Source organism: Hylaeus volcanicus, chromosome 2, assembly GCF_026283585.1.
Source record: "Hylaeus volcanicus isolate JK05 chromosome 2, UHH_iyHylVolc1.0_haploid, whole genome shotgun sequence".
NCBI classification, from domain to species: domain Eukaryota; kingdom Metazoa; phylum Arthropoda; class Insecta; order Hymenoptera; family Colletidae; genus Hylaeus; species Hylaeus volcanicus.
The window spans coordinates 26,169,834-26,187,363 of NC_071977.1; the positions used below are offsets into that span (position 1 = coordinate 26,169,834).

At 43.4% G+C, this 17,530-nt stretch overlaps 1 protein-coding gene across 1 annotated transcript; it reads right to left on the reverse strand.

Moving 5' to 3' along the window:
- Positions 1 to 518: 518 nt before the first annotated feature.
- On the reverse strand, positions 519 to 16,891 carry LOC128884862 (mucin-2-like). The gene is made up of 4 exons (XM_054138520.1): positions 15,860 to 16,891; positions 10,122 to 11,318; positions 9,066 to 9,560; positions 519 to 8,874 (listed from the first exon to the last, which is right to left on the reverse strand). The coding sequence occupies exons 1-3, from the start codon at positions 16,023 to 16,025 to the stop codon at positions 9,118 to 9,120; spliced, it is 1,806 nt and encodes a 601-aa protein (XP_053994495.1). The 5' UTR covers positions 16,026 to 16,891; the 3' UTR covers positions 519 to 8,874; positions 9,066 to 9,117.
- Between the last annotated feature and the right edge of the window lie 639 nt (positions 16,892 to 17,530).

The window sequence follows — 17,530 nt, forward strand, 5'->3', positions numbered from 1 at the left end:
TCGCAGAATCCTCGTCGATGCGTGATTTACAAAAAATAGAGAATTTTATCCCACGCGTAAGAAAAAGTTTATCGTCGATCGTCAGCCTTACACGTTTCTTTAATTTTTCGCCTAACCCTTTCCCGACTTTCGTCGCGATAAAATCATTGATCCCAAGACAGCGGTTTTTCTTCGTTTCCTTTTTTTGTGTTTTTTTTTTCTCTTCTCCGAAATGGCGTGTCATCCCAGCGTTTCTACAAAACTATACGATTTATCGAGTAAATGTTTATATGTTCCGAAATTTTACCATTAAACTTAGTTCGCTAACTCACTAATCAAATATATCATACAATCACTAAATTATTGCTTTGTCGTACCTTGTATCACACTAATCTAAACCCTATTTTTTTTTTGTTACCTTACGATTTTTTCCCTTTTTCTCCGTGTTTTCTTTGTTCTTGCGATAGCCAGGTTTTGCTGATGATCATGCCTGCTTCTCTGCGAACTTTTTTTCGTGTCACGGATGCATTTGTTTCTCTTTTCTTTTTTTTTCTTTTTTTATACATTTGCTCGATCGTTCACGATGTGTTTCTGTGTGTTGTGTGTGCGTCTATGTGTGCATGGGAAACGACTCGATGACGTCACAAGTGCAGCACAGATTTCATATTTATCGACTCTGCCATGTGACTTGAGCGAAATCTAAATTATCGTACGGCGGTGAGCTTGGATCGCGCTCTAATTAATTTCGTAATTGAATTCATTAATGGATAACCTATTTCTTATCACCGCGCCTATAAGTTATCCGCTTAATTATGCAACGGATAATTCATTTTTCACGCCCTCTTCCGTCGCCGCGAATAATTTCGCTACAAGCTACGTATTTAGACAGCCTTGAGAGAATGGTGCACAGGTTCGATCGATAATAATTACAAAATTATGAACCTGTGTCGTGAGCAAAACAGCGTCTGTTTACCGTACCATGGTAATTTAAGAGAAAATGGCTGAAAACGTCTGAGTCGGTACATGACTTCAAAATCACTAAATTATCCATTGCAGACTGTTTTCTCAATTAAACAATTGTATGATTAAAATCTACATTATTCTCGATTGATATCTTCTTTTCAACAATTTATTTGTCCATTCACGAACGCAATATCTAACTTGCGTTATTGAAAAATTATATTTGACGTAGGAGGTGTCCAGTTTCGAAATTAATTAGAGGCGGTCGTTCTCCAAGGAAGTTTTGTGTTGTTGGAGCATTCGGCTAACATACACGTACATATACATATATAATATCTCGGGTGTCTGTCTAATAAGTTAATTAATTACATTTACGTGGACAATGTTTGTCACGTTTTCGTTGTTCTTTTTACCGTGTTCTCAAATATACAGTTAACATATTCGGACTTACACCTCTCCTCTACATACCCCTCATCACTTCCCTCACTTATATTCCTCACCCTTATTGACAATGAGTAATCACCGCGAGAGCGATAATTATTTTACTACATTACATATTTATCGCTGCATAATGGCGCCACACCTTGGGCGTAGTAACGTTTAAGTACTTTGGTCCTTTTTAGAGTCTTTTCTTTTTTTTTTTTGTATATACTTAATTATGCGACGAGTCGAAATGGTAATCGGTCTCCCGCAATGGCTCGCGTGGTAAGGAAATTTCTTTTTACATTTTCTTTTCGCTATGTGTCTGTAGGTGTGTATGCATGTGTGCGTGTGTCTTTCTTTTTCTAAAGATAGTTTTACAGCTATGACATATCTTCCATCGAGGTTATGGTTAATCGTGCTCGTGTATCGGGGAGGGGTTGGTTTTATCTAACAGAAAAATTCTGTTAAGCGAGGGTTCGTGACGGTAACGAGTACGACGCGAATCCGAGCAATTAGCCAGCGATGCAAAAATGCGACATTGTCATGCGTTAATGGGCAATTACGACGATAGCGTAATTGTAATTATAAAGTTTGTCTTTAAGTACGGGATAGTTTACACTCAGATCACTTGCCGATAAATTCACAGGGGGTGACAGCTGAGATTGGTGGATAACCGCCACGTCAATGCAAAGTTCACGGTTATATTACGCGTTGGTGTAGTATACAGGGTGTTTATAAAGCATACAAGGGTTTTCCCCTTGTATTTTTCCAATTCACACGACATGTGTACTATTTTACTAAAATCAAATAGGACATTTGCTTACATGATTAGATAAGGTCAAACGAAACGTCTATTTATATGATTGACCAAGGACAAATGGGACATATTCGAGTTATCGATCAAAAAAATAAATGACGTCGCGTCTTCTAAGTTGATTCTTTTGTTATCTTACATACAGAGCGTTTCCAAGATAGTATTCTATACTGGCGCATTCATACCATCGAATAAAAAATTTCTTCTTCGCAGTTTTGTACACTTGTATTAAAAAATATATGTTGGAAGTTAAATACTAGAGGTTGGACCAGTAACTGTGAATATTGAGTCCGTATATTGTTAGTTATTTGTAGTAAATTACGATATTAATTGCTATAATGCAACTTGTTCAAGCTAAAATGATTATAAATTGTAACGACTGAGTAATTATAATCATCGATTCGTGATTATTAAGACATCGTTTTTTCGAGGTGGATGAACGGCCAGTGTATGTTGTGACGCCATTTTGGAAATGCTGTGCGCAATATTTCGAAAGAATCCACAACGTCGCGAGATTGATCGCCAACAATTTCCCTCGTTTCGTCATCGTACCCGTTGATTTCCCATTCGATTCGAAGTTTCGAGCACACAGCCAATAAGAACGGTCCTTCGTCGCGGACAAGAAGCTTTCCCCAGACCGAGAAACGTACGAGGCATGATCGTCCCGGGGCCTGGCTTTAAATCGTTTTCGCGTATCTAAAAAATAGTGCGTCGACTTGCCCATTTCATCGTTACATCGTTAATACTAATTTACCATTTTTTTTTTGTGGTTTCTTTTCATTTTTTGCTTTCGCTCGAGTACACTACGGCGGATCTAATAATTAGTTTGTATTTACGGGTACTCAGTTCTGCGGCTTGCGATATATTACTTCCCTTCGTCGAATCGATTTCGCGCGTCGTTGTTGTTGCGCGCGCCCCCTTCTTCTGCGAATTCTTCGTCTTCCTCTTCGCGGAACGGGTGGCGCGTAGAAATCGTGTCGGCAAGCCCCGAAGCTGCGATATAATTTCGAGAATATTCTTCCGTTGCGATACGTTCTTCGACGAAATGACGATCGGTCGTCGAGTCGATTCTTTCGTAAAATATGAATACACTATAGTAGTTTAATTCTGACCAAATTTCCACAAATGTAGATAATATTTTCAGGGGCTGTAGCTGTCCTTGGTCGCATTGATCGCTCCTTGTAGGCCCATCGGGCCTTATAGGACTGCTGACACTTTTATTAGCAGCGGGATGGGGATGATATAATAGAGCGATAAAAACAGAACATGTAGAAAAGAAAAGAAGTAAATGTGTTTTGTCAAGTAACAAAGCTTTACCAAACTATGGTGTTTGGTAAATGGTAAAGCAAATATTGTAAAAAAAAGTGAAACGAGCCCCAAGGTCCGAAAACTTGTTTCAACGAAGGTTCGTCACGACGAAGAACGTTTCGCCTGGTAAACGCTACAGTTATAGCTCCCCACTTTTTTGGTTTTATTATTGACTACCGTTACGAGGTTAACTCTAATTATAGATTCGATTGACTGTCGATAATTGTAATACAGTTATGAAGACGAGACTGGTAGCTGTGAATATCATTAAAGGTGCGACCAAATTGTAAAGAAGTATCCGACCTTCGCGGTGGTGGTCGGTCCCGATCATAGGGTCCGTTTCCATGTGTCACAAATCCATGATTATCAACATTGTGACGTAACCACGATTTTGAACCGACACAGAGCCATTTATGATTGAAATATGGCATTCGTGTAGCTTGCGTCAGGTGGAAACGGGCCTTTACGACATAGGCGTAAGCTCTACATGCGTCTTTCTTCCACATTGGGAACAGGACTCGAGGATTTACCATAAGCTTCACTGTTTCTTGCCGCGTAGAATCGTAACGAACGCATAAAACGAGTACAGGGTAACGTTGTTCCCATTTCAACGGAGTTCAGTCAGAATCAGACTCGCTTAACAGACCCAATGAACAAAGAACGATTACGGCTAGGAACTCTACGTACGATCACAAATCATCTTATTGCTCGCGTAATTGTTCGGAAATTATGGGGAAATAATTGAATTTATTTACAGCTGAACGATCTCGTCGTAGAATTGAACGTGTAGCGTTAGGCAAGTCTATTTCTGACCTTTTATCGAGCTACCTACGAGTAGTTCAGAATTGACAAAAAAAAAAAGAAAAAACGATTACCGTAATATTTTTTTAAATCTTTGGTAGGTTCTGTACCACTCGTGCGTTGCTTACGTTTAAACGAACGAATAGAGACGCTTGAGAGAATAATCTTGGTAAACAATGGAGCGAGGAAACGGATAGACAATTTGATGTCGGTACGTTTTGTGCAATTTAAGGCAGGCTCCTGGTTTGTTTTCACGAAAAATCGACTGTTCGTTCTATATTAGCCTCTACAGCGCCCCTAATGCGCAAGGGAAATGCGCAGTTGTATAAAAAGAGACGAATCTTGTGCCAACTATATCAAAGGTAACTTTTGTACGGTCGTTATTTTTACTTCCAGTTTTCTTTTAATAATTAGTCAAACTATAATCCTATTTATAGTTTAAACATTAGTATACCATGACGTCGAATTCAAACGACAAACCAGAGCGCTACCTTGAATCGCTAAAGCTCTTAAGGAGCGCGGCTCGCCGTTCCACGCCGCTGTCAACTACGTCAACTAATCGATTAAAAGTATTCACGTAAATTCATTCGCCCCCTCTCTTCTATATCGTACAATCGCTCAAAATGTCTCGTACCAAAATATCTCTACGTCATATAAAAACGCGTATCGCGCTAAAGCAAGAGAGCAACACGACGACGGAACAAAATACGATTACATCACCGACTATACACATGCCCTCCGCTAGGGGTGGGCAACCTAAGATAAAACGAAGCGTAGCTCGCTGACTAGAGCGTAAGTCTCTTTGGTTTCATACGCGAGTAATACAACATTCGATACTCGCTTGGCAGGCATCCCTTTCATCGCTTCCGCTCGACGCGACGGTGTCCGTTCGTTTCGTTTTCCGTTTCGACAGGATTCTCTAAATTAATATCACATTGGACAATTTGGTGTTTTTCGTAACGAGGCGTACTGGGTCGAACAAGTCGAAGCATTCTAAGTGGCATTCGTACACTCGGCGCAACAAAGCCTGTTTACACTGAAACGATAGGCGCAGTCACATAATTTGAAATGAATTCATTTCATCGTTTTATGAAACGCGCTGTAGAAGCGTTCAGAATTCTGATTAGCAGAGCATGGCAACGTCAAATCGCATTCTACTAATCGGATTTCGCAACGCACCTAGAGTCATCGACGAAGAGAAGTGTTCAAGAATTCTGGACCGCCCATTACTCTCTGAATCGAGTGAAAAACTATACACATTTCTTGTATTTTCATGGGAGTATTATTAATGAGTTGGCGAGGTATTTTCCGATGAAAATGAGTCCAAACTCGACCCCATTCGAGCAATTTTTGGCAAAACTCAAATCATTTTTTAACATTTCTTTTACGTATAAAATTAAAGTCGTCCGAAGTAGGTCGTGTTTGGACTCATTTTCATCGGGAGATCCTCGTAAATCCATTGATAACATTTTCGCCCCTGAATAAACATAAACAATCTTTGGGGTGGAATATCGCTATGCTCTGTATATTAAATAAATAACATAAATAAAACTAAACTATAATTACGTAGAATAAACGTTAACTCGAACAACTGTTCATAAATTAATATAATAACAAATTAATAAATATTTATAAATTCTTGAACACTTTATCTGAGACACCATTCCACGTGGACGTTCAGTCTCAACACGTCAAGCAAATCGACTAGCCATTAGGAAAAGTAAGCGCAACTACCCCGAAGCTTGATCTTATCTACTAAAATATAAATCCACCTTATCGATTAGCAGCGAATTAAAAACATAACTACGATCTACGACTAGCTTCACAATCGCCACGAATTAATCGCTCCCGGGCCAGCGCGGTGCGCTTCGAAAATTATTATCCGAAACGGAGAGCTCCCGACGCGACGGCAAAAAGAAATAAAGCGTCGATAAGTTTTATGCGCGAGCCCCAGTTGGTCGCGATCGCGTTCGCGCATTTAACAACGAGGAAATTACAGGAAGATGTTCTATAATTCAGGGGAGCAGAACGAACCGGCGCTTTCGCCACCGAATGGTCATTCCGGCGTTCAACAGGTGGTCCAGTTTACGTGAAATGTTGATGAAAACCTTCGACGTGTGCCCCGTCGCATTGTGCGCCGCGAATGTCGATGAAACTTCAAAAAAAGAAAAGAAAAAAAAATAGAAAAAAGAGTGCTTAGGGAGCGTCGAGTCCTAATTCGATTTATTCGAGATACGTGTCTCTTAACCTCGATGTTCTATTTCTGATTGAATGTAAGCATGATGCATTCAAATATTATTAGCTTTGGTCGTATCATGAATTGTTAAATGTAGGGTTCCTAGTTTATACCTATATAAATGGTTTGTTGAGACGATATGGTGGTCCTTCGATATAAGGGTAATGTGATTAGGTTTACCGGCGTTGTTGTATTGCAAAAAGGTAGTGATCTTAGTTTGTATTTTTGTTTGACCGTGTCAAGAGTATTGTTAATGGATTGCTGAGGTCTTTCCGATGAAAATCAGCCCAGACACGACCCACTTCGGACTAATTTCATTTTTACGTCACTCAAATCATGCTTGAAAAACTTTTTTACTTAAAATTAAAGATAGTTCGAACAAGGTCGTGTCTAGGCTTATTTTCATTAAGGGAAACTTTGTCAATCTATTGCTGATACTTTTATGAAGATATACATTTTGATAGAAAAACATTGAAATTAAAATTTTCATTATTGAAGTCTCAACAAATGACCAATTTGTGGCACAAGATAAAATAGAAGTTGTAATTAATATAGATAGACAATTGTAAGGTAGAATAGAAGACTTTATATGAAATTGTACCTTTCATAAAATCGATACGAGGAAAGTAAGAAACCGTGTGCGATTTCCCGACGCTCCCAAGCGTTAAAAACGACGCATCGTCGAAGATCAAAAGCTGCACATCGAAACCGTGTCGTGAGTGACAGAGCTTTCCTTCGTTCCTTCAATTTTCATTGTTTCGTTTCGTCTCACGAAGCTCTTTGACCCGACCTCCTTTCTCCTCGCTCGTTTCGCGTGAATTTTCTTCGAAATTAATTTTACTTGAAAATTGATGGTCCCTCGATAATATTGTATCGATTCACCGCTCACCCACGCCTTGATCGTGGCAACCCCCTCGAGTTCTACCGAACAGGAGCCTTAATTACGATCGATCAGGAACGAACCGTGTCGACTCGTTTCCCTCGAAGCTCCGCGAGTATCGATTTCGCGGCCGACATCGAGCCCAGAGGGATGAAAGGAATGCCATTTGTGTCGCGCTGGTCCGAACGATACCGATCGTTCGACACCTGAACCAGAGATGGGCAACGATTCGTTCAAATAACAGACAAGACACGTGACGTTTTTGTTCACCATGAAATTGTACAATTTTTATTTGAAAAGTAAGGGCTAAAAAGTTTTGTTTATCGTTTTACTCGTTGTGTTAATTCTATTTGTATCCAGACGAGAATTTTGCCCATCTCTTGGCCTGAACATGCTTTCTTCCACGATTTCAACATCCAACCGCGGTAGGGGATACATTGGCGTCGCGCGAGGCACCAAACGGAAGTTCGAACCGTGTCTGCGCGTTGGTTCGACGTCCACTGATCAACAGGGTGCTTTTATTACGAAGAGAAAAGTTCATGTAAACAGTAGACATATGTTTTTTAGAATTTTGGTTTCTTTAAAAGAGTTTAGCTGGAATTTTTAATGTTATATTCGAAGGAAAGTGTAACGAGTATACCAATTATCCATTTTCATTCTAGGCAAAAATATTATATTACTAATAGTCGCTGATGAGTATTAAAGATATTGAAGAAAAAAATAGTTTTTGAGATTTTTATGACTAAACAACACAAACTATCTGGCTAAGTACAGTACACCGTGCAGCCCATATTAAAGTGTTAGTTACAAACACGTTTCATCTAAAATCTTCTTCTTTCCTCGGTACTATGTATCAATGTATCCTTGAGAATATAATAATAATTCTGCCGAGGATGTAAACACAGCAGAATATTTTCTAAATTAATTAACGCGCAGTTCCCACTCTGCATATTAATTTAGCAACTAGAAATTAAAGATCAACGTTTACATAAACTTTTCTCATTATCCCGAGTTTCCCCATCCATGAGTTCCTAGATTCACTGGAAACACCCTGAACAACAAATCCTTCGCACACAAAAATTGTTCTCGCTTACCCAGATTTCGTGTTTGTCGCGATGACTCGCCCGATGACGTCAACGATGACGGCGAGGAAGTTACCTTATCCCCTTGGAGACTTTCCTTCCCTAGTTGTAGGTCCTCGATCGAAACCTCGACTCGATTCCCAAGAGTTTCTCGAAGAGAAAGTGGTAAAAGTGGGATGAACTCGCCGTCACCGTTGAGGCTATCGGATTCCAACCTGGGCCGTTTCGGACGTGAATTGATCCATTGTTGTCGACGTGAGATCAACGACACGTAAACGTTGATCTTCCATCGGTTTCCTCGACGACGGTGGCGAACTTCTGCAGCGTGAGGTCTCGTGCACCTTGGCGAAGAACCTTGGCCAGTCTTTGGTTCGCTTGGGGCCATCGCTCACTGGAAAAGAAAAGTTTAGATCAGGATTTAGATCATAGTCGTTCATCATAGTCTAAATCGTCACTACAGTCATCCCATCGTACATAGAATTTCTAAATTGAGCGTATCTCAAAAAGGCACAAAAATGAAACAATTCCGTCAAACTTGCTAATTATTCCGACAACGATAAGTTTCACCAACATATGATTTACCTGACGATGACCGACCGCGCGAACGACGCGCGTCCCACCGAGACCCGAAGCCTTATAGTATCGGGTCGACGTCGTTGCTGCTGCTGTCGTCGTTCTCCCTCTGGCAGGCGGACTCCAGGTGTTTGTTCAGGTATGACTTCAGGGCGAACGATTTGTGACACTTGTGGCACTCGTAGTTCTTGTCGGAGGAATGGGTCTGCATGTGAGCGCGTAGATTCGAGCGATCGGCGAACGCTTTGCCGCAGTGCGCGCAGCCGTACGGCTTCTCGCCCGTGTGGCTCCTCAGGTGACCTTGGAGCAACCAAGGTCGCGAGAACATCTTTCCGCACACGCCGCAGCTGTGCGTCAATTTGTGGGTGAGCACGTGCATCGCCAGGGCGGGCATGCTGACGTACGCCTTTCCGCAGTGGATGCACTTCTTCGCCGATTGGGAGTCGATGCTGCGGTGCGTTTGCTTATGTCTGGACAGGTTCGACGAGGTGGCGTATTGTTTACCTGAAATTGCAGAACACTTTGCGCGTGATTCAGCTCAGGACTAACTCTTATCCTTACATCTACTTTAGACTTAACTCGCATCTAATTGAGACCTATTGCAAAACTCTGTATATTTAAGTATGTATGTGTATTGCCTTCTGTTTTGTTTTATTATAGTTGTAACTGTATTGCATTGTAAAACTCCACTCTCTTCGGTGACATTAGATATATGATTAAACTAATAGTGCTACATTAACGTGTTTGATAGAAGGAATTAATCTGTCATTTACTATAAGGACGTACAAATCAGAAACTCGTATTGTTTAACATTTTTGCCAGAAATCACTAAACTGTCTCAAGAAGCAAAGTCATCTGGAAACATGCTCGTACCCCGATCCAAACTAAGCCAGTTATCACTCCCAGAATAATCCCTACTATCCTAAAGCCTATACCTCAAAGGTCCCAAAAGGGCTCGGTAACCACGCGAACCAACCTCCCTAAAACATTCACTACAGCTAACCACCACCGCCATCCTCAATTTTCCTGAATCTATCACATCGTACTCCATATCGAGGAACATACCGCACTCGCAGCAGACGTAACGTCCGATCTTGGACGTCTCAGGCGTCTCGACCGGTTCAGCTTCCGGAATCTTCTGGCTGTGTGTCGTCTTCTTGTTCTTGGACCTGCCATCGGCCACCAGTAGCGTGTCGTAGGTGTAACTCGCCGGTTTTGCCTCCGACTGCTCGATCACCGTCTGCACCTCCTTGTCCTTCTGGCTGGGCTGCGAGTTGGGGTTGTTGTTCTCGATGTCGCTGCTGCACTCGGATGTAGGCGGCGTCAGGGGTGGCGCCGCCTCGATGGCTTGGTGCTGGTGCAGCTGCTGATGGGGCGGCGGTTGAAGGGGCTGCTGGGCGACGATCGGTGTGCACGGGATGGACGGTGTGCTGTAGGTCAGGAGGATCTCCTGGACTGGCGAGAGTGGTATGAAAACGCTTCCCGTTTGCTGAACTATCGTCGCGCTAGGCTCGTAGATGATGCTGGCGGTGGAGGGTTGGTGAGGCTGGTGATGAGCGTAGACAGCTGAGCTCGCCAGGTCGATGGTGTTCACCTGGTAGATCGGTTGGTCCGGCTGGTAGACGGTCATTTCTTGGATGTCGGTCGCTGGGGCCTCTATGACGCTCTGTGGCCCGATGGCGACGCTCGGGGGCGGCAACGGGGGCAGGGACCTCGAGAGCTCCAGCAGGTCGTGGGCAGCTTCCGTTTCCGCGGCTGAACGATCCTTGAACATCGAGGACACGTGACTGGTGATCACGTTGCAGTTGGACGATCCTATCCTGGTGTCTGGCGTCGGATGGTTCGTCGAGGTGTTCGCGGTCTCCTCCAGGTGATACGGCGTGGCGGTGCTCGAGGGAGGCGACGGTTCTCCTGGTGGCGAGTGGTGGATGATCGAGATGGTCGTTTGCTGGTCCACGGACGTCCTGGACGGCGACCTGGGAGTCGTGAAGAGTAACGTGGACGTGGTCGTTGTCGCGTTCTCGACGCCCGAGCCGATCGACTCGGTGGGCGGCGTGGTCGTTGATGTGGATCCCGTCGTGCAGACGATCACCGCCGTCGTCTCCATCCGCATTGCCGTTGGGAACTCCGTCGTCGCGTCGTTGGGCGTCCATGGGCTGGCGTCGACCTTGCTGGGCGCGGTGGTCCTCTCCTTCGACGCTTCCTGCTCGGATGCCCTCACCGCTGTCGCTGTCGTGTCCTGAGACTGCGTGCTCAGATATTCTGGGGAAGAGGAAGACTCGGTGTAGTGTGGGAGAGTTTTAATTAAATATTACTACGCCCTCATACGCCTATCAGTGTGGTGGGCACACACAAAAACGTCAATCACGTGTATCTTAGTTAAAAATAAAAATAATTTCAGATACATTCCATACCATTTGTGTTTAATTAAAAAACAAAGTCCAGAAGATCCTTTTCAGATAACCCTCTACATCCATCGATGCAATAGAAATATGTACCTCCACCTACAGCACTCTAAAAATGTCCAGAACCTATCCCAAAAGGAAAATCTATAAGCTCCTTTTCAGATAACCTTCTACATCCATCGATGCAATAGAAACATTTACCTCGACCTACAGCATTTTAAAAATGTCCAGGACCTGTCCTAAAATAAAATACGTCGTACTCGACGCCAGAGCGTCATCCCTCCTCCAATCTGTATTCACAGCCCCCGAGGGCTCATCTTCTTCTGCGTCACCAATACAAAATCCGCCCACGCTTTCGTGCGACGACTCCATCTCGCGACACATCATTCCAAGTTACCCTCGACAAAGATCCCACGAGCGAGGAACGTTTGCTCGAACAGGTCAGTTCGTCAGGTTCCCGAGAAGCCCAAGAAGACATTGTTAACCGTAACTCCACGGAAGAACCAGCGCCATCGATCCCCCCGGTTCTCCTTTATGCGCAGCAATTAAACTTTCCGTGCATCGGGCAGGGGCGCTCTGCCTTCGATGGAAAACGAGAAGCCTCGGCGGTGAAATTTAATAAACCCACCTGGCTAGATGGGGGTGGAGAGGTAGGAGGAAGCTGGAGGAGGTTGAGGGGGTGGTACTGGAATTTCGTTTGTAATGGAAAAACTTTGACGGTGAAGTGGTGTGAGGAGAAGGAGGAGGAGGAGGAGGAGGAGGAGGGGGTTGGGTGTACGTCTGTTTCCGTTCAGGAGGTGGAGAAGAGGCGAACACAGAAACGAAGCGAGGAAATCGCTGGCGAAACGAAGAAAAGAGCATAGTCGTCTCTTCATCCACCCCCTTTCTTTCCTTTTTTCCTTCCCTTTCGTTCCTTTTTCCGTTCACGGTAATATTAACGGGACACCGTAGGAAGACGCGGCGTAACTCGATTTCTCGATTTGACTTTTTAATCGAGACTTAATGAGCAACGGAGGAAACCAGGGGACGGAGGCGGAGCGTCATTCCCGAGTCCTGTTGTAAGCGTGCCAAGCGCGGAGTGTCGAACCACGTCGTAGAAGCATGGCGAGCTGTGGAGGTGAGGGAGGAATGGGAGGGTTGGAAGGCACTGGGCGCAACGGGACGGGGGACGGGATTATGACGGCAAGTATGTTGGGAAACGAGGTCAAAGGGGATGAGTGGATGGCTAAGGAGAGTCTACGAGCGAGCGGATATAAAATCTCGCGATAACTCGGTTATGAAACTGCGCGTTTCGTTTCAACAGGGGCTGACTTCCGTGCAGGAGGACCGCTCGTCCTCGAATGGGAATCGTTTCGAGTCCTCTGTTGCTCTTCGACGTCGACCTCGTCAAAAAAGGGCGTGAAACTTTCCTCGATTAAGAACAAAACGGTCCTGTGCGATTTTATTCTTCGGATTTCGACGATTTATTCTGTATTAGATGGCGCGAGGTGTTGATTTAGGAGCCATAGAACTTAATTCTGTGTCTTAACATTTATAGGGAAAAGGGAAGTCTCGACGTTAAGCAAAATAATTATTTATGGCTTCGATAAGAAAATTTCGTTATAACTCGGAATATGTTTCGATGAAGGTAACAAAGTATTTGTTAAATATGAATTTGATTAACGAATTTCCCAAATAAGTTAAACGGAGAAATGTTTTTCATTATAGATACAAATTCGTCATCTTTTACCAACTTTCCCGTACATTTACGATTATAATTTAAAGAAAAATATTTACTTATCGTTACTTTTATTACTAATCTCCATTATGGTGGATCTAAATACATGATTTATATCTCGATGTGATGTGTACGTATTTTAAAAACTATTCGTTCTATAAGAACTAGGAATCCTACTTCTACATATGTATTTCACAGTGATGACCGAGGTGTGTATAGCGTTCGATTGGCAACGACGCAAGCGTGCGCAGGCATTGTAACGAGTCTCAAGAACGGTTGTTGCAGCTCCATTAACGTCTCCAGCAAGTTTCGCATGACACTTTCTCATTCACTCGATTATGAACACGAACCGTAAACCTAGCCTCGCGAAACGGGGCCAGGCGTCGTTGAAGTGGGAACTGGGAACGCGAACGACGATTCCAAGACAATTAATGCAGTTTTGCTACGAGGAGCAACACATTACCGGGAAATTGCACCCGGTGCCGCACGAAGCTGCCACCCACTACGAATAGCCACCTCGTTTAACATTTTTCTCTTTTTCGAACACCCCTCCTTCCTCCCAAGGGGTTGGGAATCAAACAGGTAAGAAGCTTGTCACGTCGGAATCTGATGGAAATACTTTCTTAGCATGGATTTTAATGGAGAAACAGATTGCAAGTTTGAAATAGAAATGTTTATAATAGGCGTAAAAAAAGTCTTCAGGTAGTGATTTTATGAGTTCTGTCAAGGAACGATAGTTGTACTTCGTTTCACAGTATATTTTGACTGTAATTGTAACATTATTGTTGGAGTAACTGTTTAAACGATTTTATATAACAGTGTACTATTTAGAGAAATTGTCTATATAAATATGAGTATGTAGTTTGATAAGAATGTTTGTAGAAATGTAAAAATTCTTCTTGCATACCACTGACAATAATATTGTAAAGCAGTTGTAGCAATAATTCCTCTAAAATAGAACTCATCAGTGCTTCGAAGAAGTATTTACAATCAAAGAGACCGACTGGAAAGAATTCCTACTGCACAGTCGAGAAATTCAACAAAAATTCCTTTAAAACAGAACTCGCCAGTACTCTTAAAAAGAATTCCTGTTATGCATCCCAACCATTCGATAAGAATCCCACCTGAATTCACTTGAATCCATTTCATTACTATTCCCAAAAGAATTTCTATTGCCCAACCCAAATATTCAAAAAAAATTCCACGATACAAATTTATTTAACCCTGCCCACCTCATTAATTGCTCCACAGAGATTCTGGTAAACATTTTGGGCATCGCGAAACGTACAGATATTCGACAAACGTGTCTCAATTTTCGTCGTGGCGCTTTCACATGCAGAAATTTTTCTTCCCCTGCGACGAAACACTCGGCTGTGTGCCGCACCAACCCGAGACGCACGATATATGACTAGAGAGTGAATCAATACCGCGGGCCTTTGGAACAAACAGCAACATTCACATTAATTGGACGTAATAGCCGCAGCCAAAATATTGATTACCATTCTCCTTTCCGCGTTTTCTATGACGGATGAACCGGCACGTTCACGTCGACCCGATTTTGTTTTGAATTTTTCTTGCACGGGAAATTCCTCTGACCATTTCCTATTGAATAATTTCCTATTGAATAATGCAGGGAATAATGGAGGGAAGGGAGAGGTATGGAAATTTTTCTATTCAGAATTTGTATTATAATTTGGTATGGAGATGGAGAAAATTGTCGTTTGGATACAAATGGATTTTGACTATGAAGAAGATATAGAAGTTTTTAGAGTTTAAGTTTAAAATTCAAGTTCAAAATTCATTATTTCAATGTGTTATGTATAGACTGTGGATGTTTATGCGTTTATGGCAAGTGAAAATTTGTGAAATGTATGAAATATCAACAATAAAATACATGTTGGACCGATCAGAAGATAACACATACTTTTATTTAAATCTCAATTCTATATCTGAATCTGTAAAAATATGAATGTGCATAAACATTTCCCGTCTAGTTAATATGGGCAGATGTTAAGCAACAAGTGAAGTTCGTTATTTAGCTACAACATTTTTTGTCTGTTTTCTTTCTGAGGAGAAGTCTTCCCGTAGTTGAATATTTAGAATTCTTTTTCTGTGTGTCTTGTTACAAATAATAAGTTTCTCATCAGACTTGTATTATAATGTAAACGAACACTAATGACGTTTGGCGGTAAATAAATAATCGACACGTGTACCAACAGTTTCGTGAGTTAATTATTTCCTCACCAGTGTGTCAGTATGTAAATTAATGCTTCTTGTGTCAATAAATATTGAATGATAAATGGGATATGCTTCGAATAACAATAGTGGAAGTACTCTCTTTAACGCTAAAAATGTAAACCATGTCCTATAAGTGGCACAGTACTGTAATCTAAACTCAAGCCCTTTTTATCAACAGGTATTTCCATGCCATACAATTTACCCATCAAAACGTCATTTACAGACCGGACCAAAGTTGGCCACTACATCTTCGTTCCTAACAGCAACACCAAAGCTTCTCGTCTTTGACAGAATCCCCTCTCCCCTCTCTAACTCCAACCAACCACCCCCAAAACCAGACGTCCTTTTCCCACCCCCGTAGCAAGTGTGCCCGGTTCAATTATCGTTTCAAGGGTCACAAGTCGAACTCATAACAAGCGAGGGGTAGGGGCTAATAGTCGTACCTTGAGCAACAGGGGGTGCGACGCTCCCTTCTATGGGCGAGACCGGGATCTGCATGGTGGTCGGCGATGGCGTGCTCCTGCCGCGTCCCCAGCTCTCGAATCCTCTGGCAACGCTGCTTATGTACTTGTTGCACGGGGCCTTCTTCACCATGTAGCACCGCGGCATCTTGGCTGTCTCAGTTTTCGCGCTGTCTCGAAGCCTGAATAGAAATACGGAGAGCCCCCGTTCAGTGTCCCGAAGCGGGGATCCACAGGGCTCCTCTTCGAAGGTGTCTACGAAACACCGTGTGGCGCATCAGTCTTTCCCAGCCACTACGGCGCTACTCGTGAATTATTTATCGTCTCTGTCTCTCGATTCACGAGATCTTATCAGAGTAGAACCCCCAGAAAAGCTTTTGCGTTTAGAGGACACCGGGTAGATCCTTCGACAGCTTCGCCAGCGATCGTCCTTTGTCACCCGATCGTTCGATCACGTGACAGATCGAGCAAAATGTCATTATGGCGGATCCTCGAAGAGGCCATATCAGCTTTGGCGACTCTTATCAACGCTTTAACAGATGAGATCGGTGTTCCTCGCGGATCTGGCGGACATTCTCGTTCTTCCGGGTGAGACCCACCACCGAAAATCCCTTCTGGTGTCCTCAACTCGAGTCAGACGTTCCCTGCTTGGTCCTGTCGCGCCCTTCGAGTATTACCTCCGAAATCTGTGACTCTCAGAGATCCACGTATAACAAATCCTTCGTAACGCGAGAACTTAAAATGTCTCGCTGGTGGGATCGGTGGAAAACGATCCTCTCGGGCTCCGATCGGAAGTTACCGCGACGTTTCCGCGTTTCTTTGGTGTTTTAATTCTAGATGTCGTTGCACGATCGTTTTAGAGGGGATGCCCCGTCCAACTATGCTTCCTCGCGTACTCGCGTGTATACGGAGAGACACGGATCCGCGTTCTGTGTGTATGTACAGCTAGCGTGTGTATATATAGACGCGTGTATACGTTTCCTATTAAAATATCTTTCGGCGAAGCGAGTGGTTCAGCTTCGAGGTCCGAAAAATTAGTGGCTCGAAGCGAACGAGAACCGTTCTGGCTCCCAAGGGTGTGAGAGATTGTTCTGCCACGCGAAACGTGCCTGGCTTGCCCCTGGTTCTCTCTATCTTACTTTGTTTTCCTTAAAACATTTTTTTTCGCTTTATTTCATAAATTTTCGTTTTCGTCGCTTTACCTTGTTTGTAATATTGCTTTCGTTGTATTCACGGGTGGAAGATTACGCCGTAACGACGCTTACGCGTGCACGCCGTGCGCGCGGGATACACTTGACTGGCTCATGTAAGCTCGCCGCCCGAGCCACTCTGGCGTACGCGTGTTTCTTTAACCATCTACTTCAGCCCTGTTTCCCGTTTACGATCAGTCGTTCGACATTTCAATCCTCTTCTTCATTCGAACGTTCACTCCTGGCAATCCCTATCTATTCCTCTCTCTCATCGCACCGCTCGCGGTGTCCGTACACAACTTCCACAGGAACACTTCACAACTTCGCGGCGATCCGCGCGATCGTCATCCTCGTCGGGTCTCCAGGTGCACGTACACACGACCGGGTATTGCGGTAAATCTCTGTCGCAGGTTAAGTCTCGTTTCTCTCATCAGCGTTGAGCGTCTATTCGGACGTAGCGTCC

What these genes read in the sequence shown, in the direction of transcription:
- LOC128884862 (XM_054138520.1), bottom strand. Translation starts at nt 16,025, where the DNA reads ATGCCGCGGTGCTACATGGTGAAGAAGGCCCCGTGCAACAAGTACATA. An exon ending in CGCACCCCCTGTTGCTCAAG is followed by an intron (nt 11,319 to 15,859) that starts GTACGACTATTA and finishes CCTCTTCCCCAG; the next exon opens with AATATCTGAGCACGCAGTCT. An exon ending in TTACGTCTGCTGCGAGTGCG is followed by an intron (nt 9,561 to 10,121) that starts GTATGTTCCTCG and finishes CTGCAATTTCAG; the next exon opens with GTAAACAATACGCCACCTCG.